The following is a 23,856-nucleotide window of genomic DNA, read 5'->3' as shown; positions in this document are numbered from 1 at the left end:
AGCATAACTTCTAAAGTCTTTTTAGCATATAGGATTATATTTTAGCATCTGTGAATTGTTATTTATTTTCTGCAACAAATACGCTTTCCATGATGGTCAACAAAGGAGGAAAACAGTACATACAGCATGCTCTTAAACTGCCGATCACAGCCTCAAATGATGAGCAGTCTACAGTTTCTTCATTTTCAGGAATTCCTGACTGTTTTGTGGAAAATGAAATTTGCAGAATGTAATAGTTATGAAATTCAGACTTTATACCAAACCTCATTTTTCTGTCAAAATCTTTTTGATCAGGCCTATTTATATGCCATCTACATGAGGCAAAGCAGAAAGCAAGTGACATACATTTCAGTGCTTTATACAAGCAGGCAGAAGTCAAATTCATGGCTTCCTCAAAATGTCAGCCATGTAGAAGTAAGTGGACCTTTTTTGGCACCTTTTGTGGACAGTGCTAAATCATACAAAGCAGACAGGAAAATTGAGTAATTTATATCACTCTCTTCCATTGACATCAGTTGTGTGGTATGGATGTGCACTGATGTAACCTGGATGGGAACAAAGATTTATTTGTCAGAGTTCTCAACAACACAGTATCAAACACTGGATATCCCTTATTCTACTCAAAGCTCAGATAAAACTACCCACTCTTCCTGTGCTATATAAATAAAAATTGAACTAGAGAAGTTGATTCTGTAGGTTCATTTTAGGAAAGTTACCAAGGAATACTCTTAAATCTCATGTGTCTCCTAACTGAAGAGGGGATGGTTTTCAACAGACTCAAACCAATTATTTACTCTTTTATAGCTCTATTTCCACAAAATGTTCTGGACATACAAATTCCACACATGGAATGTGTTCTGGAGAGCATAACTTTTAACATTACTGCAATGTAAAAGGTATCAACCAGCAGACTCTAAACTGCAAACTACAGTAGGAAGTGTTAGGATTGGGTGCCTTGGGGGTGAATGAAGAGATACCAGTATTAATGTATGCATCTTTGTCACCTTAACCTTCTCTCTTATGCATGACATGGATATGTGCCAAGAGTGGGATTTGTAGAAATAATGAGAGAAGAACATGAACACAATGTGCATACATATTTGTGTGTGTGTGTCTTTTTATAAACGTAAATAATTCAATAAGCCACATGGTTACTTATAGACAGTAGGGAAATATAATTTATCCAGTTAGAAGTATAGAACTGTAAATGTATCACAGAGTTTTTGTTATTGTGAGCTTAATTGCTAAGTAAGGCCTTGATCCAGCTCAAATTAGATTTTGCAAGCTTTTTGGGATCTGAACCTCTGAACCTTCAGGTACTAAGTACATTTTCTGAAATCATATAGGGATCTGTCAGGATACCTTCTGAAGATGATGAGAATCAAATGGATTCAAAGCAGTCCTGCAGAGAAGGACTTCAGGATATCGATGGATGAAAAATTGGACATGAACCAGCAATGTCTATTTGCAGACCAGAAAGCCAACTGCATCCTGGACTGTGTAAAAATAATGGCCAGCAGTTCAAGGGAGGTGACTTTCACTCTGCTTCGCTGTTGTTACATCCTACCTGGAGTACTGTATTCAGCTCTGGAGTCCCCAGCACAAGAAGGACATGGAGCTGTGAGAGGAGGTTAGGAGGGCCACAAAAAAGATGAGAGATGTAACACTTCTTTTATGAAGAAAGGCTGAGAGATTTGGTGTCATTCAGCCTAGAGAAGAGCAAGCTCCAGGGAGACCTAATTGCAACCTTTCAATATTTAAAGAAGGCTTACAAGAAAGAGAGAAACCACGTTTTGATCAAGGCCTGTAGCAACAGGAAAGGCATAACAGTTTTAAACTGAAAGAGTGTAGGGAGATTTAAACAATGGATATAAAGTTGACATTTTTTTGCAATGCAGGTGGTGAGACATTGGAAAAGGTGGCTTAGAGAAGCTATGGCTGCCCCATCTCTGAAAGTGTTCAAAATCAGGTTGGATTGGGCCTTGAATAACCTCATTTTGTGGAGGGTGCCCCAGCCCATGGCAGGCATGTTATGCTAGATGATCTTTAAGGTTCTTCCCAACCCAAACCATTCAAGGTCCCCCTGATTCCTCCAAGATAAACAGTCCCAGCTCTCTCTGCCTTTTCTCATAGGACAGGTGCTCCAAACTTTTAATCATTTTTCTAGCCCTTCATTGGACTTTTTCCTATACGTCCACTCTCTTGCTTGTACTGAGGAGTCCAGGACTGGACAGAAACTGCAGGTGTGGCCTCATGAGTACTGAATGGAAGCACAACCCTCCGGCATATCAGCCAGTCCTCCCAGTTCGGTGTTGTGGCAATCTAGCCGATGCTACACTCAACCCCATCACTAATATAACTATGTAATTAATTATTAGAAAATACTTAAAGTTTCTGATTACTAGTATCATGTAAATATCCACTTAGACAGCAAAGCATATGTCTCTACTAAGGCAATGTTAAATATATAGCATTTTCCCCCCAAAGAAATGCCTACTTCTTAAATTTCTGGGTTTTTTTTCTACCTGCACATCTGCAAAGCATTTTGATTTTTACTTTGACGAAACAACACAGTACATACTATTGTCTATACTACTCTGGATTGTTTTCTCGCTCACTGAAGGTTTTAAAATAGTGAGTCTCATCTTTTACCTTAAAGTTCCTCTGTCATATTACCTTCAGCAAACAGTAGCAACAAAGAGAAGGTATTCATAATTATATTCACTTCAGCAACCAGAAGGTTAACTCTACAGCATTTATCATCCCTATGTTTTATTGTATATAACCACTTATACATATTCATAATACATATGGAGCCTATAATCTTCAAAATATATCAACAAGAATAGATATACCAAATGGCCTTATTCTGAGCCAATATACTACCACAGTTGGAATACAGCATTACTAAATTTGCACAAAGCTCTGATTTCTCATAGCATTTACATAAAACTGTTAAATATTATCTTTGGAATTTTAAAAAAAAGTTTCTGAGAAGAATACTCCTATATAACATTATGTTATATTTATAATATTTATAAGATAGTCTAAATGTGGAGTAACGTTCCTTTGTGTTTGGGATCTGACAAATAGGAGTGTTTTGCTGTTGTTTTTTTTTTTAAAGAAAATCTTTCTTACCCTCCCCCTGATCATGGTTCTTCCTGATGCCTGTAGAGCAAAATTGAACAGAATTTCATTTTTGACTTTCACCACTGCATGATGATCAGAATAGCTGGGTGACTGGACTTACCTTAAAAAGCCTTGTTTTTTAGAAAATAAAACTTTCAAGCCATCTTACAGAAAGACTGTTTCCCAGACCTTTTATACATTGAATTTTTAGCCCTTGTTCTTCATTCCAGCTGAATTTAATAGTTGCCTGACACATTCATACCCACTGTGAGATTGTTAAAAACAAACCACTAGAAATACAACATAACCAGAGGTTGTCATCAATCAGAATCTCTTTCTCAAGCACAGGTCTATGCCGTATACTGAAAGCCATCTTAGCCTGTTGAAGAATTCTCACAAAGTAATTTCTATTTATTTCTTTTTATAGCAAGGTGCAGGGGTTGCAGGAAATTTCTGTACATGAGTATGAAGAAACCTTTGAGGATGACAGACTAATCACCGAACATCTTGCAGATTCGTAGATTTCAACCCTTTTTCCAAGAGTTTAACACCCATGCTGCAGAACAGCAGGATATTAAGCATTACAGGAGTTATGCAAGAAATCCAAGGTTAGAGATGCTGCACAGGTACAACAGCATACTATTATAAAAGGTTATGGGAAAATCCTCCATATAACCCTGACACAGGAAAAATGAAGGGCACAAGGACAGGAATCCCCAATTGAAAGCCATCAGGGAAGATCAAAAGCAGGGCTGCTCTGCTAGAGAAGAGAAGCCAGAAGACACAGATAATCAGCCACACATAGGCAGAGTAAGAGCCCTCACCCACAGAGCATCATCCAGCTCCACCTAAGCAAGGTGACAGGACCAGATTAGTGACAGGAAAAGCATCTGGTGACCATCACATGGGCACACTTTCTGAAGTCAAACCAGGAAGTCTGATGAGCACATCAGCAGATATTTATCAGCAGATAATAGGGCTGGAGATCAGCACTCTTGGACCATTTCTGGGGCAGGGACCTACAGCCAGGCTCAGCTGAAATGTTATCTGAGCCATGGGGAGGTCTGGAAGGAAGCCCCAGAAGAGGCTGATCAGGCCTCTGAATATGAGTATGCTGACCCTATCCATCCACACCATATTTATTATTAAAAGTTTCTCTCCTATAGAATGTAATAGTTGACATTTCTGCAGTGGAAGGAAAACTGCACAGCAGTCACATTCAGTGTTTCCTCATCAGTATGTGGAGTTCACGATTTTGCCTTGATATGTATGACAATGAAATCATGACGTACATGTAGGGCAAGAAAACTTCACGTTATATGAAGTCAGTATGTATTATAGGCAAATGTGTACACAGTTAACAAAAATTTGAACATCCCAACAGACCAAATGACACTATTATCTTAAAAATATTTTCATTAGTCTTGAAATTATATCTTAAATTTTAAAAATATACCTAATTCTACAGTTGATAAATACACTTAATTCATATATATCAGCATTCCGAGCTCTAGGTTTCCAATAGATGTTACATTTAGAATTTTAGACCATTTATGGATCAGATTGTCTAGGGTATGGTCAGGTATTAAAAATATTCCCATTAATTTAACTTTGTAATGTAACATTGAAAATGCAACCTTATATTTTATTAGCAATGTCATACAGCTCTGTTAAACTGACAACAGAGCAAGTGCATTAGTGCCTATACAAGTATGGTCTAGGGAAACTGACTTACCTGATATCTATGAAAATAAGAGCTAAGTTTTTTGTTAAAAATAAAAAGTAATAAACTATGAATCAGAGATTGTATCATTTTTGATTAAAGAATATATTTTTGAAAAAAAAAACATTACAAGCAACTGAATTAATTTATTTTTCCTTTACAAAAAAGGATTGTAAAATATAGACAATTAGTATAATCAAGACCAAGGAAATATGCATAACGTTGTTTTTAGTGTTTGTGATGTATGGAAGTATTTAATTACTATAAATAAGATCAGTTGCTAAGAGAATCTTCCCCAAACTAAGTGTCACTGTGGATAGAAGAAATATAAGCAAAGCATCAGATAACTAAAACCTCTCAAATGGTTTTAAATACTGTAGCTGAAGATCTGAGATCAACATCTTCATTCTACCCTAATGTATAAAAAAATGTCACTGAGTACTACAATGATTTTAAATTGTTCATCTATCTGAAGTAGGAAGTCAACAACTGTATCTTGAAGAATACTTTCTATATGAAATTGAGTGAAAATAATTTAAAAAAAACCAAACAACTGAACAAAACACCTCAGGCTTCCTGATTGCATAAGAACCTCGAGTGACAAGTTGAACAGGAGATTTAAATGTAAGTTAAAGAACAGAAACCTTCAATACACTAAAATAAGTTTCAGTGAAAACAGAAGAATTTTCTTATTTTGTTCTTCCCTGCTATTTCTTTCTCCTACGTATTAAAGTGGCAAATCATGCCAATTGGATTGTAATTCAAAAATGCAGAGATGAGTATTATTGGTTTATTGCTAGCACTAAAGCTCATTCCTCTAAACATTTTCTCAAATGTTTAAAAAAATGTTTAAAAAAATAAATGTAAAAGAGATCCTTTCAAAGATAAAATGTCTTGGGTAAATTGCAGTTCCACCAGTGCCAAATAAGCTATATGGCAGTATGAACAGTGTAAATAATTCCCATTCCAGTCCTAATAAGTTTCTTACATGAGCCTTCATTGTTACAGAGGTTATATAGCAGTGCTAGCATCACTGTTGTTTATGCCAATATTTTTGGTGTTTTCATCTCTCCTTACAACAGTTATGAGAAAAAAATCACTCCTGCAGACAGGGTTATAATAAAAGCTCATGGCTCACTAGACTTTTATTAAAGAAGAGATTTTTACAGAAGTTTTGTGCTATCTGTTTGCAAGAATCTGAGCCTCATTTGGTGACAACTTAAAAGACATTACATCAAGCTCTGAATCAGAAAGAAATATTATACGTACCTCCACATTTAGGAATAGGTCCACTCCACATTACTTTTCCATCCATCAGCATGCAAGTAATTGTTTCAGTTCCTTGTGTTTTAATAAATCCTTCCTCACATATAACAGATATTGAGCTCCCCAGTTGAAAGTTATCACCAAATCGACGAGCATTGATTGGCACTCCAGGATCAGGGCACTCGTTATGTCCAAATGCTTTTCAAAATAAATAAAAAAAAAAAAAAAAAAAAAAAAAAGGAGGAGAAAATAGTGTGATAACTCTTGCAAGTAAGACAACATTTTTAGGACTGCTAGTAATAACAAAATATTTGTATTAGGAAACACTAAGAGAAAAAAGTCTGACCAACAGCAGAAAACATAAAATAATATAAAAACCTGCTTAACATGTAATAAAAGTTATACCAGCATGAATCTTATTTTGGTCAGCTAGGTGCTGGCAGATTTCAGTGATGGCTAAGTTCTCCTTTTCAGTAACCTATCCTATCCAATGTAACAACGGGACAAAACATCCATCAGGAAGTTAGAGCAAGCATCTTTTGCACTTTCAATTCACCATCGCAACTATTTGAGCATACTGACCTCAGTGTGCCTGATATTGCCATAGTCATTAATTTTCCTGAAGAGGTGATGTTGGCTAAAGAAAGAAAACCTGAAACTGTAACCGTATCAGTATGTTTAAGGTCATATAAATTTCTAGTATGTACAAATCCTGCTAAAATTTTATCTATGGGCAAATAAAAATAATTTCCCTGTATGTATCTTGATACTATAATAAAGATAGTCCATGTCTTTTACTACAGAATTCATCTTGGAATAGAACAACATAGAACAACAAATAGGCTCATCTTCCTACCATCTTCCTACTTACAGCAAAATAATTAAAATATTATTTATTAATTATATTTCAGTGTTTGATTTAAGAATACTGAACATAAATCTAAGATTTTAAGAAAATATTGATTTTTCAGTGAGAGAAATTCTAAGGGCAGCATCCACCTTCTTTACATGTGATGACTGCAAATTCTGTCTTCATAAACAGGTTTGGACATGGGGAGATCAGATAGGATTATGTCCTAAAAAGATAATTTTAATAATATTTTTCTGCATTTTTACTAATGTGTCTGCTAGACAAAACATATCCAAGCTCTCCCATCAATTTCTTGAAGAAGTAGTATTACATTAACTTATCAGAAACATTTATCAGATTTTGCATTACAGAAATGTTAAGAATCATAATAGAAAAAAGAAAACATTAATTTATTGACATTTTGACTTAGGAAATACCACATGTATTGGGAATTAGAATAATGCTTTCACTGAATAGTTGCCTACCATTTGAGAAGGACAGCTATTTTTTCACGGAGGTTGAAAAACTTTTATTAATACTTTATGCACAGTCATCACTTTTAGTGAGGGGATGGATTGCCTGTTTTTCTTGCTTGCTTCAGACAACAAAGAGATAGATTTTCAATATTGTTATCTGTAAACGCAGATAAATCTTGACTCCAGGTATAGCTTGCTTGTGTATTAGACCAGTTTATCAAGGCTGCAAAATCAATTAACTGTTCTATATTCCAAATCAGAAAGTAAGAGCTGTAGATACTACTGCTGCTCCTATGGAAGCAATTGTGCTATACAGGATGGCTATAGTAGGCAAGAGTAAAAGACAACCCTTCCCAACTACTTCTGTTACTCTCTTAGTCAAGCCTGGCTGCAGCTACATTACTTGATAAGCAAAAATCAGCCTGTCTATACTTCTGAAAAGCTTCATGGTGGAGCTGTAATATGACATACAAAAGAAAAATAACACAGGTAAGTCTTTAATAGTCTACTCATCATCAATAAATCAAGAAACCATGCAAAAGTTGCTTATGCAATATTACATGTAAAGAGGAGTTCCAGTTTTCCTGGCATTTATTCTCATCAACTATCATGATTGTACTGGTATTTTAAGTAGTATCTGGAGAAAATCCAGGCAGCATAATCACAGCACAGCATGATGGTGGAGTACTTTCAATTCTGATATCAATTCAGAAAGATGCTAAAACTTGCATTTTGCTTCAAAATAATGTGAAGGGGAGGAACCACAGAAACCTCAAGAGATATGATGGCTGGAATAAAGTGAACAGCAATTTATCTACTCTGAGGTCTGCTTTGAAATGTTCTTGGAAATAGGACTAGAAAGGATTGGTCCACTGGCGCGATTAATTGTTTTGGTAGATTGCCCTATGAGGAGTTTTTTAGCCTGTAAGTCTAGCAGTGGCTTTAGAATAAATATAACCCTTTCAGAGGACAGTATCAGAGAAGAAAGAAAAGTTGAGAATATAAAATAACAAAGAGACAATTAAAAATAAAAAAAAGTGAAGTTTGTTTAATGTTATGCAAACAGCTAGTAGGTTATTCAGTACCATCACACGTAAACTCATACTTCTGTGTAGTACATAACAGTTTTAAGAATTCTATCTTGGGAAATACTGAGCCTAAAAATGTATAGCAGGACAGAGTGCCAGAAAATATGTTCTGTGATGGACATACCCTATCAGAACAATAAAACAGACTGAAGCAGTCTTTGGGCTTGTCAACGTCTTGGCATTCTGAGCTGAAATCACTTGAATAATTAAGTTGATGTCAGAAGTCCACAATTTTACCTTTGGAATGTTGCTATGTAGTTCATAGGGTTTTGACTTCTGTTAGATAAAGTACAATTAGACAGATGTAATGAAAACAGCAACTACCACCAGAAAAATTTGCAGAATTGGCAGAAACAGCAGATGTAAACTTATAAAAAAATATTTGCCTAGCACCTCCTACACCCCAAGCAATGAGTAACAGTTCAAAACCTTCCACCAACTAGCAAAAATCAAACCATCTGGAACATGTTGTCCACATCAAAATACTCATCCAACTCAGCCTGAAGGGAGGTTCAAACGACTGGCTTCTGGAATGCCTACCTAAGGAGGGCCTCCAGAGACACCTGGGACCAAACTCTCCTGGTTGGAGATAACACACTTCCCATCTACTGACAACCCCTGCTTCTTCCAGTGAGGAAAGGGGAGAGAGAGAAAGAATCACTGGAGACTTTGAAGTCTTCTTTGCATTAACTCCTTTGACACAGGCAATAAATATCAATAGTCTTTCACATAGAGCTGCATAGCAAATAAAGTGTGCATTTTATCTGTCCAAAACTAAATTAGGAAACTCTGGCTGAAGCAGGGAGACTATATATCTTTGTTGCTTGTAATTGATGTGACTATATTCACATACTGTGTCTGATCTCAGTAAGTGAACAAAAATGTAGGTAAAGGGGGAAGCTGTTCTGGTTTAGCCCAGCTGAACATCACGCAGCTGTCTGGTCACTCCACTTGCCAAGTTGGATGCAGGAGAGCATCAGAAAAAAAAAATTAAAAAAGGTAAAGCCTATGGGTTGCAATAAACACAGTTTAATAGGACAGAAAAGGAAAGGAATATGAGCAAGCGTAAGAGTAATAATAGCAACAGAAATAAAAATAGAATATTCTAGTACAATATATAAAAAGTGATTCACAATGCTCATCTACCACTGACTGATGCCCAGCTAAATCTCAATCAGCAGCTGCTCCCCACCTCACTTACCCACAACCAGTTTTCCCTACTGTTTTTTGCCCAGCATGACATCATATGGTATGGAGTTCCCCTCTGGATAGTTTGGGTCAGCTGTCCTGGCTGTGCCCACTCCCATATTTATATACACGCGTATCCTCCTCACCGGCAGGAAAGTATGAGAAGCTGAAAAGTCCTTGACTCAGTGCAAGCACTACTACTTTGAAGTAGCTTTAACTCTATGCCACCCAAAAATAGGCCAGAATCACTCATAAAGGAGTCACAAATATGACACAGACTTTCCCTTAAATCAAGGATTTTGATGCATATAGCTTATTGGAGGGAAGATTAAGGGATGACTGAGTTTATAAATACTTTCACAGAGCTCAGAAACATCATTAAGAGATCTTGGGTTTGAGATATAAACTTGAAGCAAGCAGCCAGGTGTAAGTATGGCATTCTATTGCAACTTAAACCAATGTAATTTCACATTGCTACAATTCTTGTGTTCTGCTGTACCCAGTAACGCACTGTCCTGACTCATCCCCTCTTTTGTATCAACAGTGCACAGTCACATATAAATGAACCAATGAAAGCATCAGGTCAAGCTGAAAAATCACAACCCTTTGAGTTCCTATGCTTTTGGTTACTGGAATATTCTCTGCATATGCATTTTCAAGTAACATATTCCTGTGGGCTTGTCCCAAAATTTAACTCACTAGAAATCTTTGCCAAACTTAGTGAAGTAACTCAAAAAAGAGACATTTGAAAAACAAATTTTTGTTTACTTACAAAAAAAAGTTGAATTTATTTTCTTTTACTGGACTGAGAATAATTATTTGACACCACTGATGTTGCTGTAATAAAAATATGGAGAAAAAATTGTTTCTGAGAAATAGTATTTAAAAATCAGATTATGCACTAGTAACTCAGTTTTATTCTTCTCCATCCTATACCTAAAAATATTAATGAAGTTATTTACGTTAGTAGCCTACATTATTTTTAGAAAAGATTGATCGTATCATACTTTTTCTGTGATATATTGTTTCTACGCTTGAAAGGAGCAAAAAGAGACTAATAGCTTTGAAATATATAAGCTGGAGTGTTAGCAGAAAATGGATATTTTTAATTAACTTTGGGTTTACGAATTCTAAGACAGAGTGAAAATGAGATTAATTCCTTTTTTTATCCCCTCTCTGGGCCTTAAACTATTTATTATGGGAAGACTACTTCTGTAATTTATCAGATTGCAGCTGTCTACTAAAGAAATATTAGACACATTTTCTGGAATTATTTTTTGCTGTTACAGGTACATTTTAACTACAGAGTTTAACAAACACACACACCCCTCCATGATATCTTAAACACATCTACAAATGAAAAAGAGATGTGTTACACTACTCAAATATAGAAAACACTTTTTAAAATAATTCTTTTCAGAGTGAGTGAGTTTTGTTGTACAACTGGTAAAAGTTCATACTGTATCATTACTTCTTTATAAAATCAAAAGTGCACCATTTAGTACTGTCAGTGCATACTTTAAGTGACTTGAGGGATACCATAGACTACAACACGCCCAAGGACACCTGCATTTTTTTTTAAAGGACAAAATTTTTCTGATAAGTATATTCATATGGCACTGAAATATTAAACATGCCTTGACAGTGTCTGATGGATTGCTGTATTTCTAAATAAAAATTAAATATAAGGATTATTCCATGATAAACATCTGCATCTTTCATTTTTACGGTAAATCCTACTTTAACTGACCTATATTTAGTTCTAGTTCTGCAAAATGGGATGATTTGAGAATATCCATTTATACAATGGCCTGTTTTTTTTCCAAGAAGATCTCCTCTGATTCTCCAAGTCCTGACACCATTGAGCACACCACAGTGAAACATTAAAGAAGTTAGCAGAACTTTTATAAATTTTAAAAGGCAACAAATCAGAAGAAAACAGAGAAGATATTACAACTTCTGTTAAGAAAAATGGATTCAATATCTTGTTTTCATTATACCCATTTTTATATTTCTATAGTACTGAGTACAGATTTTTCAATATTTAGTTATGGCACTAAGATACCCAGCTACAGCTCAAAGTTTAGCTTGCAATTATGTATGGTAGATATACAAACCAGTAAGAAGACACTACATTTTCTTCACGCTTGCATTCTACATTTGTGAGAAATGACCTGGTGATGAGTAGCTAAGATAGAGGGCTGGGAGCTGAAGCATAAGACAATATCGGAAGAAGAATGTTTACACAGCAATCTGGTGTCAGCTTATCTTTCCTACTCAGACAGCAATGTTCAAGGTAAGTCTTATAGAAATACTTCTCTGAAAGATTGACAACCTAGACAAAACCAAACCAAATGAGTAGTAAAACAGATGGAGAGGTGAACTATGATGCAAGAAATGTAGAGACCCACAGGAGAGTTTAATCCTAGCAATACTGTGGAAATAATATTAATTATCAAATTCCTCGGAGAAAAATATGGAGTCTCTCATTTACCAGGTGTCGTGGTTTTACCCCAGCTGAGAGCCGAGATCCATGCAGCTGCCTGCTCTTTAAAGGAAAAGAGGAAGGGGAGAAGTTTGGGGTTAGGGGGTGAGGTAAGGGAAGGGAAAACCAAGAAACCAAAAACCCATAGGTTGGGATAAGGATCATATACGGCTGGTGGATTTGTGTCATTCCAGTCCATTGCTGCCAGTGAATTGGTGTGCCCTGATGGTACACTTCGTACAACCTTACGCCACATATCTGGGGTGCATAGTACTTCATCAGGATCAGAGGGAAGCTGTGAGTTGTCCAGATCATAATAAATTATCTCCCGTACAGCTAATTCTCTCAGGTGATGGACAGCTGTCTCTACGCTGTTACACTTGTGTGATTGACATGTAATACATTCCTTTATGGGATACCTTTCCTTCACACTTGACAGTAGTCGCCTCCAGAGGCTGAGGATTTCTGGCTTTCTCCCAATTGCCTTGTCAATGCCTCCTTCCCTAGATAGGGATCCCAACTGCTTAGCCTCCCTGCCTTCTAATTCCAGACTACTGGCCCCATGATCCCAGCATTGGAGCAACCAAGTGATGATGTGCTCACTTGGGTGGCGGCTGAAATCTTTTCGAACCTCACACAGCTCACTCAGGGTCAGGGATTGTGTGACAACCTCTGGTTCTGCCTTATCCTGAGATGCTCAAGATGCCCCCGACTCATCATCATCATCACCATCTTTCACTATGCAAACTGATTTCTTTGTGTGTTTCCTCTTTTGTACGGGAGCAAAAGACACTGGTGTGGGTTGGTTTTTTGGATCATCGGCGGTGTCTGCTGTAGGGGTAGCAGTAGCTGCAGTGTCGGTTGGGAAGGTTGCAATAGCCACATTTCCAGTCATAGGGGTTGCAGTAGCCACAGTGCTAGTCACAGTGGTTGCAATAGTCACAATGCCGGTCATAGGGGTTGCAGCAGCTACAGTCTCTGCTGGTCTGTTTTCTTTCCTTTCCCTCTGACAGTGCTGACAGTAATGACAGTGCTGCCTGCTATTAAGCAGTGTTTGATAAATAGTGGCCAGGGGCCAGCACAGTGCAGTAAGGTGTGCATATCTGGGAAACCTACAGCAATTTCTTTTCAGATATGCAGTCACTTTATCAGGGTCCTGTAGCTGTTCAGGAGTGAAGTTCAAAACCATTGGGCGTGAGAAAGTGCCTAGGTACTTGCCCATACTCTGCCACATGCCCTGCCACTCGTGATTATCTGACCTCAGAGAAAGCTCTTGAGTGGTATTCATAAACCTGTGTTTAATATATAACCAAAACTGAACCATCTGCACCAAACCTACCAACAGCGAAATGCTAGTTTGAATATCCCAGGGATACTGAAGAGCTGTTGTATTTAGCCCAAAGGAAAAGAAACCAGTGTAGTTATTTCCTTCTGTACCCCCACCATACCAGCTGCCATTATTAACCCCTCCCTGTCCAAGGAATAGACAGGACAGCAAAATCTCATACAAGTACCAGCACAAGCTCATGGTTATCGATATTATTGTATCATAGACTGATATCATAAAATACACTAAAATGAAGTACAGGAACAAAAACAGGAGCCGCAGCCTCGAGATGGTAAAAAATCCTGCCAGGACTGCATACAGCATACAGTGGTTTCGCTGCCACAGCTGTGACCACAGCCTTGTGAATAAATACCACAGCATCATGACCAGAGACTGCTTAAACAACAGTGCTTATCACAACTTTGTCTTAATTACAATCAGGTCACAGTCAGATCTACCATTATCCCAAACTTTCGTGCCCCACATTGGGTGCCAAAACAGACTGTTGAGGTTTTACCCTGGCTGAGAGCCAAGATCCACGCAGCTGTCTTCTCCTTAAAGGAAAAGAGGAGGGGGAGAAGTGTGTGGGGGAGGGGACCTCCTACAGATGCCCATATTAACTGTGGTGACTAGGAGCTAGCATGGACTGAAGCCATCAGCTCCAGAGTATTATATACAGTCACAGCTAAACTAGTGTATGAGTGTTCATGAGTAACAGTTCATGTTCTGTACAAGTAACGAGGATGTAGGATTTAGCCAGTAACCCAAAGTGTGATGTTAGCAAATTCGGTCAAGTTCTGGTTTACAATTTGAAACTGGTCTGATTTGTCCATCTCCTAAACACTCCCATCACAATGGACTAATGTCACAAATGAGAAATATACATATATTTCCAGCCCTCTGTATTTGAAAGGCAATCTAAACACCTAAATCAAGTATTTTTAGGTATATAGGATTTGTTTGAAGATGTACTGCCATAAAGTCAGTTTTACATGCTCTAAATGTATCTCCTAAACTCTATTTTGAAAACAAAGCTCACACATACATTAAAAAAGAAACAAAACCAAACCAAAAAAAAAAAACCGAATACCCCAAAACTATTACTCACTGTTATAAGTGATGTTAAATCCACGTCCTGACATTGAATGGTCAGCTTGAAATTCCAGACGCAAAATATGACCATTGCTGGTAAGATGGGAAGGAACTTCAGCACCAGTAAATGTTCCTATTATGGGGGAATCCGGAGAGTCACCATCTTTAACTGCAAGGAAGTCAAACTGAGATTCCAAGTCAAAGTCATTAAAAGAGAGATGGATTCGGCTCCCAGGGTCTGAAATTATTGTCCAGATGCAGTTTAAATTATTCCCATATCCTTCTGGATAATCAGGTGAAAGTACTGTTCCCATTGGTGCAGTGAAATTGGAAAGGCAAGGAACTGCCAAAAAAAGAGACAAAGATAATAGATAATGGAATAAAACATTTCAATAAGAATTTTTTTTAACTAGACTTTTAAAAGAGATCCTTAAACTTGCTGAAAGAAGGGTTTTGATGATGTTGGGTGGGTTGTTGGGAGGGGGGGAGGGGCGGCATTGCTTTCTTATACCCTTCCCTTCAATAAAACTATCTTCCAAGCAGAGGCCCCAAGTAATAAAGCATCCTTGTTGCATTGGAAGCCCACAGCAGTCCTTACAATCTACCCATGTTCAACAATCCTTAATCACTCAGCACCACCTATTTTCTACATGAAGGGACTGTTAAGACAGACAGTCCTCTCACTGAGCACAATAGAGGCAGAAAGTCAATAGCACCCTTATCATTAGCTGCTCACACAGAAGAACAAGAAATTAACTAGCCTCAAAGAGACAACAGAGTTCTTTTGTTGATATCAGGTTAGTATTTTATATTCAACCACATCAGTTAAGCCATATAAAATTGAGTTGTACGGACAAAAGCAAGTGATTGTATTCCAAATATACTTGATCACTACCATTTTACTGGGAAAATTAATATAGGTGTTGGCAGAAGTACATATAACAACATTGGTTTTACTGATGCTATATAATGTAACTTGAAGAGAACTATAAATGTTCTATCATTTAAGTGCTAAAAGATATTCATATACAATACATGGGGGACAATGTAAATAATTTAAACCCTTGATTAGAATTCAGTAAATTGTGATCTAAGGAAATAACTTAACTTACAAGAGTAGCTAGAAAAAGTGTAGCATATGTATAAAATCTACAGAATCCCACAAAAATAGAAAACAATAAAACATTTTATCAAGTCACATAAAGACAACTGCTTTAATAGTTGCTAGTAAATGAAAAAATATTTTAGTAGTTCTAGAACCCGTGTCTCAAAGTCATTTGGCAACACCACCACTGAACAAACCTAAATTCATATGGTCAGGGGAGTTAATTGCATTGTGCTAACTCCTCAATCAACCACACAATTATTAGATATAAGGGAAAAGTTATCATAATGGTATGTATTAATATAATAAAAAAAATATTTGGTACATACAAATACAGATTGGTATGTTTGCAGACCACTGGTTGTTTTCTTGGCAAATGATAGATTTCTCTCCAATTAATTCAAATCCAAACTGACACTCAAACCTTAAAACATCACGGTTAGAAAATCCATCCCCTTCTCTGATACCATACAATGGTGTTCCAGGATCCCCACAGCTTTCCTTTTCAATTTCTGTAGAAATAAATAAGGAATTTATTTCTAGAAGAATAAAACAAACTCCCTGTGGGTATATGCTCACATCTAGAAAATAACTTTACATTGTTATAAGCAAATGAAAATCATCTACATAAAAACAGTTGCTGAAATGCATGACTGAGTTTGATACTATATTCCAGCTTCTTAAAGAGGAAATTCTGTGAGATGATATTAGAAAAATCAGAGGTATAATAAAGCCCTTGAATTTAAAAGTATATGAGGAAAAGCATTCCTACTTTGTTTTATTTTCTAAAATTTTAGGCGATAATAAAATTGAGTAAAATATGACTTGTAGTACATAAGTGCTTAAAACTAGCAAGAGAGACCAGCATCCCACTGCGTAAACCCTGTTGACGTTGCAATACAGTTCAATTTGACGAACCAACAACACAGCAAAGAAAGGGAGCAGTGACACAAAAAGAATTGCTTAAAATCAAAATAAGACTACATATAAATATGTAAGTATATATACACATTTATATGTGCATACATTATACATACATATACAAAAGAAACCTCAATAGTCAAGTAAGATTTTGTGCCAGTAGTCTCAACTGCATCACATCCTGTTTCTACAGTTGTTAACAGCTATGACATTCTTTCAAATTACATACCATCCTGAACTTTTACAGGTAGCTACAAGCACAGAGCGAACTTCTAGAAATAATTTCCATCCATATGCATTTCACAAGCTCATAGGGCAATTCACAATTGAATTTTAGGATGATTTGTGTTGGAAAAGACCTTAAAGATCATCTAGTTCCCACCGCTCTGCCATGGGCAGGGATACCTTGCACTAGACCAGGTTCTTCAAAGTCCTATCCAACCTGACTTTGAACAATTCCAGTGATGGAATATGGACAACTTATTTAGGCCACCTATTCTAGTGTCTAACCACCTTCATTCTAAAAATGTTTTCCTTATATCCAATGTAAATCTACCCTCTTTTGGTTTAAAACCATTAACCCTCTTCCTATCGCTATATCCCCTGATAAAGAGTCCCTCTCCAGCTTTTCTGTACGCCCCATTCAGGTACTAGAAGGCTGCTATAAGATTTCCCTGGAGCCTTCTCTTCTCCAGTCTGAAAAAGTCCAACTCTCTCAGACTGTCTTCACAGAGGAGGTGTTCCAGCCCTCTGATCATCTTTGTGGTCTACCTCTGGACTAGTTTAAGCAGGTCTACGTGTTTGTCATGTTGGAGGCCTCAGGTCCGAGCATAGTACTCTAAATGGGGTCTTACAGTAGCTGTGTGGAGTGGGAAAATTGTGTCCCTCAAGCTGCTGGCCATAATTGTCTTGATGCATCCCAATATGCAATTGGACTTATGGGCTGAAAGTGCAGATCGTCTGTTCTGCTCAGTTTTTCATCCACTAATACCCTCAAGTCCTATTGCTTGTGGCTTCCCTCAATCCACTCTTCCCCCAGCCTGTATCCACCTGACCCAGGTGCAAGACATTAGACTTGGCCTTTTTAAACCTCACGAGGTTCACCTGGACTCACCACTCAAGCCTGTCAAAGTCCCTCTGGGTGGTATCCAGTTCCTCTGAATTATCAATCACAAAACTCAACTTGGTGTCATCTGCAAAGTTGCTTATGGTGCACTTAATTCCACTGTTCATGTCTCTGACAAAGAGGCTGTTGGTATCAGTACAGACCCCTGAGGGACACCATTTGTTACTGGTCTCCACCCATACATTGAGCTGTTGACTGCAAAGCATAGAGGGCAACTATCCAGCCAATTCCCTATCCACCGAGTGGTTCATCCATCAAATGCATGTCTCTTCATTTTTAAGTACAGGTTTATTGTGTGGGTCAGTAACATGAACTTTGCATACGTCCAAGTAGATGATTTCAGTTGCTCCCATCCAACAGTGCTGAAACCCCACAGTAGAATGCCACCAAATTTTTCAGACATGATTTGGTATTATTGAAGCCATATTGGCTGCCACAAGTCACCTCCTTATTTTTCATGTGCCTGAGGACAGTTTCCAGGGGGGTCTGCTCCATGGTCTCACCAGGAACAGAGGGGAGAGTGACTGGCCTATAGTTCCCTAAATGTTCCTTTATTTTAAGTTTTATAAATATGGGTTATATATCCCCTTTTCCAGTCAGTGGGAATTCACATGACTTTTCAAATATGGTGGAGATTGGTTTATCCACTTCATTCACCTCAACCACCTCAGGACCTGTGGATACGTCTCGTCAGGTCCCATGAACTTGTGCAACTTCAGGAATCTAAAACGGTCTTGAATCTGTCTGATCTTTTCCCAGAGTAAGCAGTCCCTGTATTTTGATTCTGTGAGTTTGGTGGTATTTCCAAAGCCCTTGCCAGTGAACACCAAGGCAAAAACATTGTTGAGTGCCTCAGCCTTCTACATGTTGGTTGTAGTAAAGTCTTGGGTTTTGGTCATCAGAAAAGATTTTTTAGGGTTTTCTTTCTTCAATCTTTGTTTTCCAATATACCTTGTTATCTTGTTATTTTTCAGATCCCTAGCCATGTTCAGCTCCAGCTGTGGCTTGGCTTTCCTGATTCCCTGGAAGAGACCTGAAGAGGTCTCTAGGCCAGGGTCCTGCTCAAAGCAGACTCAGCTCTGAGGTCAGACCAGGTTCTTATTGGCTTTATCCAGTTGGCTCCTGAAAACCTCCCAACATGGAGACTGTTCTGGGCAACCTGTTTCACTTCTTGACTGTCTTTTTTTTTTTTTTTTTTCTGGGGGACACACACACTTTTCTTCTTCTAACTTAAGCCCATTATCCCCATAGCCTGCCATCATGTACCAGTGCAAAGTGCCTGCCTCTGTCTTCTCAATAACCTCCTCAGAGCTACTGGCAGCCTCTTATTAGACCCTGCTTCTAGAGGCTGAACAAGCCCAGGTCCCTCACACTCTCCTCATAGGGCAAGTGTTCTTTGAAAGCCCTCCACTGAACTCACTTCATTAATCAGTCTCTCAAAACTGGATGAACTATTCTAGATGGAATCTAAGGAGGATCTGGTAAAGGAGAATAATCACTTCCATCAGTCTGCCCTCCTGTTAATCCATTGCTGAATTTCATAGAGTTCCTGTGTGCATATTTTCTGTGTAGGTCCCTCTGGATAGCAGCACCATTCTTCAGCATATTCAACTCTTTCTTCCAATCTGTAAACCTGATGAGAGTGTGCTTCATAACCTCTGCACGTCAAATGCCAAAAAGGGATATCCCAGAGTAAACTTCTGAAGTACACTTCTGGCTTCTGGTCTCTAGTACAGCATGATCCATTAACCACTGCCCACTGTCCTATCATCCAACTTCTGTGGGTTGGTTTTTGGTTGGTTTTTTTTTGGGGTTTTTTTTTTTTTTTTACTTGTTTCTTTGTGTGTGTGTGTTTTGTTTTGTTAATTATTACTATTTGGGAAGAAAAGAGTATGTCTTTGCTTGCTTTGGGTTTTGGGTTGGTTTCTTTGGGTTTTTTTCTTTTTTCATCTATTTGGTTATCTGCAACAGAATTCTTGTACCCAAGTTATATTCACATATCCAACTCAGGATGAGTGGACATAGTGAAGAGCCTTGTTAAGGTTGATGCAGGCAACATCCATTTCTCTCTCCTTGTCCAGTGACCTAGTGATTTATGATAAAAGAGCAATCCACTTGGTCAGGTGTGATTTACCCTTGACAAATTCATGCTAGCTTCCAAGAAGACTTGATTCTTGATTTCTCCAGGAATTTAAATAAAGGCAAGCCTACAGTTGCATAGGTCGAGCTTTTAGCTTTTCTTTAAGATCATACAACTTTCTTCCAGTCTTTGGGGATCTCTCATCAGTTTGACTCACTGCTAAAGATTATAGAAAGTGGCCTTGCAAGGAGATTCATGAGTTCCCTGAGCATCCTTGGATGCAGTCTCTTACATCTTAGAAAATTGTAAAGAAAATCTTGTGCTCAAGATATGAAACATAGGAATACATTCATCACCTACAAATACAGGAAATATACTACATAGGTAATGGAAATTCAACACAAAACATTTTTTCCTTGTCTGTCTCAACCATCACAAACTTGTTTCATGAGAGATCGTAACTATAAAAAGGACACAAATATTAAAATTAATATGAATTCATCATGTGTAGTAATAATAGTAACATATATCCTTATGCTATTTGAAAATTTCTCTTTAAAGGTCTTGCTGCCACTTCTTCAGATTTCCACATTTGATAATCTGACTATGAGAAAAACAAACAAACAAACACCAAGTGTTTTGATTTCAACTCAAATTTTCTGTTAGGGTCATATTTTAAACAGCATATACCTGATTTCTCAATGCTTTCCACTATTAATGCTCTGAATACAATCGAAATATTACAATAAGCAAATAAAGAACATTCCATTTCAACAAGAAAATGAAAGAGCTGAAGATTAGTTTTAAAAGTTTATGCGGAGAATTAAAAGGTTTTATTATTCTATTTGGTTAAAATCAAAACCAACAAAATAAAACAATCTAACAAAAAACGTAACAAACATGAAGATTTTTTACTGCTTTATTTGTAGTTCTTCAAACAATTCTAGGAGAAGAGGAACATAGTAATTATATATATATTAAAAAAGGTTAAACATCTCCCCAGAACACAGATCTCTTCAAGAAACAAGAAATTCAAAAAAACCCCACAAACTCACTACTATCTTCTATGTTGATAAGACTGTTAACATCAAACCTACAAAACTACCCAGTTTCTAACCACCAAAGATATACAGTTTACCTAGTAGACTAATAATATTCTAAATACCTAAGCCATTTCACATTGCATCTATGAAAACAAAGGTATTCTATAAACTCTCCAACAAGTGGTCACTTTGAGTTATTTAATATAATTTTCTTATAGAATATATGCTAGACAGTGAATGTATTCATACCCCCTTAGATTTATTCTCTTTTTTTGGGCTGCCAATGTTTTGTAGATGCACCAATGTTTTCTCTAGTTATTATTTTATCCTAAATAGCAAGAGTTTCCATGTTTTTTGTCAAATTTAAAAAGATACATAGCTGAGCAAAGCCGATAGAGAGAGCTTGCTTGTCTTCTATCAGCTGTTCCTATTAGGAAGACTTAGAGGATCTGATTTTGCATTAACACCACCCCCCCCAAAAAAAAAAAAAAAAAAAAAAAAAAAAAACTAACAACAACAACAAATCCCTCAACAAAATCTTAGGCAGGGTATGATTACAGGATATTTTTGAAAAAAAAATATTTTCGACAAAAAAAAAAAAATTCCTTTATCCTATGTGATTGCTGTATTTGAGAGATAACATCCATAGGTTTATATTTCATTTACTTTCATAAACGGAATAAAGTTGAAAAATATGCTGTTTGAATGGCAGTTTTAAATCCCTAAACCCCATTCATATCAATTTACACTTACAGCAAATCTCTCCTTTATTACTTTAATCTTTCCTGCATGCCTTGCTTACATCACTTTTACACTCTGTAAATTGCATGTTAGAATCAGTTAATTTCTAAATTTCAAGAAGAATTATTTTGTCATTACTTAGTTCTCCTTATGAACAAACTCTTTTAATTAAAGTGTAAATAGATTTTAGGTTTATTTAGAGAATGTCAACAAACTTCCTTTAAAACAGATAGGAAAAAACCCACTAACTATTTGGGTTTTGTCAGATAATAACATTTTAAATAACATTTTATCTTTCTTTAAAGTCATTAAAGGGGAAAAATATATTCATAATCATATTTTACTACTAGCTCTTCTACTCTTATTTCAGCTTTCCTGCACTGCATATTACTTCCGACAACTTGTAAGAAGTTATGTTCAGAGCATGACAAAGTCTCATTTCTTCTAAATAATTAATTTATTATAAATAGAAATTATCTATGCTTAAATTTAAGATTAGCAGATGAAACAGTAAGTTCCCAAACAGGTCCATTAGTAATGCCATAATTAAAACTTTAAAAAAAAATATTTGAAACTTCACTATGAATCACCAAAGAATGAAGAGAAATAGAAGGTATTATGGGCTATCCTCCTGGACCATAGCTTGAATTCCTATCAAGAACGCAGTGTGTAAGAGTCCACTGCTCTGACTTTTTAGTTGGACTAAAAATGTCACCAACTGTAATGCATTATTTCATGCAATGCACATATGTAATAAAGTTGCAATTCACAGGAAAAGTCATTATAGAGTATATTTTAGTGGAAACATAATTTCTACACGATATTGTGTAGTATAAGCATTTGGAAGTTTATCATACATAATGATCACCTTTAAAAAGTCAAAAGTAATCTTATTGCTTAAGCACATTTTTGCATTTTATTTTATATTTTGGTTACCTTGTATTTTTACAGTTTTGATTTATGTTCCCTTTTATGATTTATTCTGCTTTTTGAGATTAGCAATTCATGTTCATTACAGTAAAAGATGGCTAAAATGGATTATTCTTTTCTTATAATTGTCAATATATTTTCTAACAAGAAATATGTGGGAAGTAAATCAAGAAAAAAAAGAAAAAAGAAAAATAGAAATAAAAATAAGATAACCATCTTATTTTGTTTTAAATGATCCTTTTGTTATTTTTCTGTATTTCACTGAAGGGCTCTGTTGATTTCCAATTAGTGATGTACTGATGGGAGAGCCCAAAGCTATGGTAGATACCAGTTTAGGGACAGCAAGATAGGAATGTTCTTTTATTCATATCCTCTCTCTTTGTGAAGGACAGGCACATTATGAGGGTTACTAAATGGGCCTTGGGGAAAAGAAATGGTCACTTACTACACAAATGCATTTTGACAGAATTGCACAGGAGTTAGAGCTTGAAGATGTAACTTGTCTATCTTTTCTTCCTGTAACTCAAGGGAAAATAAAAGATAAAATTCTGATTCTTTTAAGGAAAAAAAATTTGAAAGAAAATAGATCACTGGTGTATAGTGCAAGAGTGTAATACTGAAGATTTCTTACCACTTCAGCAGAGATTCAAAATCTATAGTAGTTCAGGTAAAGAACAATCACTCTTTACTAACAGCATTTTAGAATGTTTCACTGACCATATCAATGGAAATATGACAGACAATTAGATTTTTTTTGCCATTAGTAAAATTGTATTTGAATTACATGCTATTTCTTGCAACAAATCATACTAAGTTAACTAAGTCCTGGTAAGTGAAAAGAAACAGTTCCAGTGTGTAATTCAATAAGAATGAAGCTGTCTATTTGATATTTGACTTTGCTATGTCAAATGTTACAAACATTCACCACCAAATATTCACACACTGACATTTTGCAAGATAATGGGGAAAAAACTATATAATTTCACTTTGAAACATGAAGGTATTTACAATTTATATATACATTACTACAGACATTGCATATCTAATTTAGTTGTGCAATTGCCATACTGCTGCACCTGCTCCAGGACTTGTTTAATTAAAGAGCTAGGAAAAGATACCATTATATATTTTACAACTTTTGCTTGCAAAGCATGAGGTTCCTTGCCATGCAAATGAAATATATATTACACTATTGCACTGCAAGCTTTTGGAAGTGAGGAGCCTACAGAGGTAGCTTCTGTGAGCAGCTGTTATAAGCTCCCCCTATGTCCAATAGACCAAATGGC

The 23,856-nt window shown here is 36.5% G+C and overlaps 1 protein-coding gene across 3 annotated transcripts in view; it reads right to left on the bottom strand.

The window, feature by feature from the left end:
* CSMD3 (CUB and Sushi multiple domains 3) overlaps window positions 1-23,856 on the bottom strand; it is a gene marked incomplete at its 5' end in the record, with an annotated part of 624,550 nt that overhangs the window by 256,369 nt on the left and 344,325 nt on the right. For all 3 annotated transcript variants that reach the window (XM_084280272.1, XM_084280273.1, XM_084280274.1), the window contains 3 exons: window positions 6,122-6,316; window positions 14,641-14,967; window positions 16,059-16,241. In XM_084280272.1, the coding sequence (XP_084136398.1) occupies window positions 6,122-6,316; window positions 14,641-14,967; window positions 16,059-16,241 (705 nt within the window). The remainder of the gene's footprint in view (window positions 1-6,121; window positions 6,317-14,640; window positions 14,968-16,058; window positions 16,242-23,856) is intronic.

Source organism: Gallinula chloropus, assembly GCF_964237585.1.
Source record: "Gallinula chloropus genome assembly, chromosome: 2".
Classification (NCBI taxonomy): domain Eukaryota; kingdom Metazoa; phylum Chordata; class Aves; order Gruiformes; family Rallidae; genus Gallinula; species Gallinula chloropus.
Note: the sequence above shows the minus strand (reverse complement) of the source record. Positions and strands in the feature narration are given on the sequence as shown.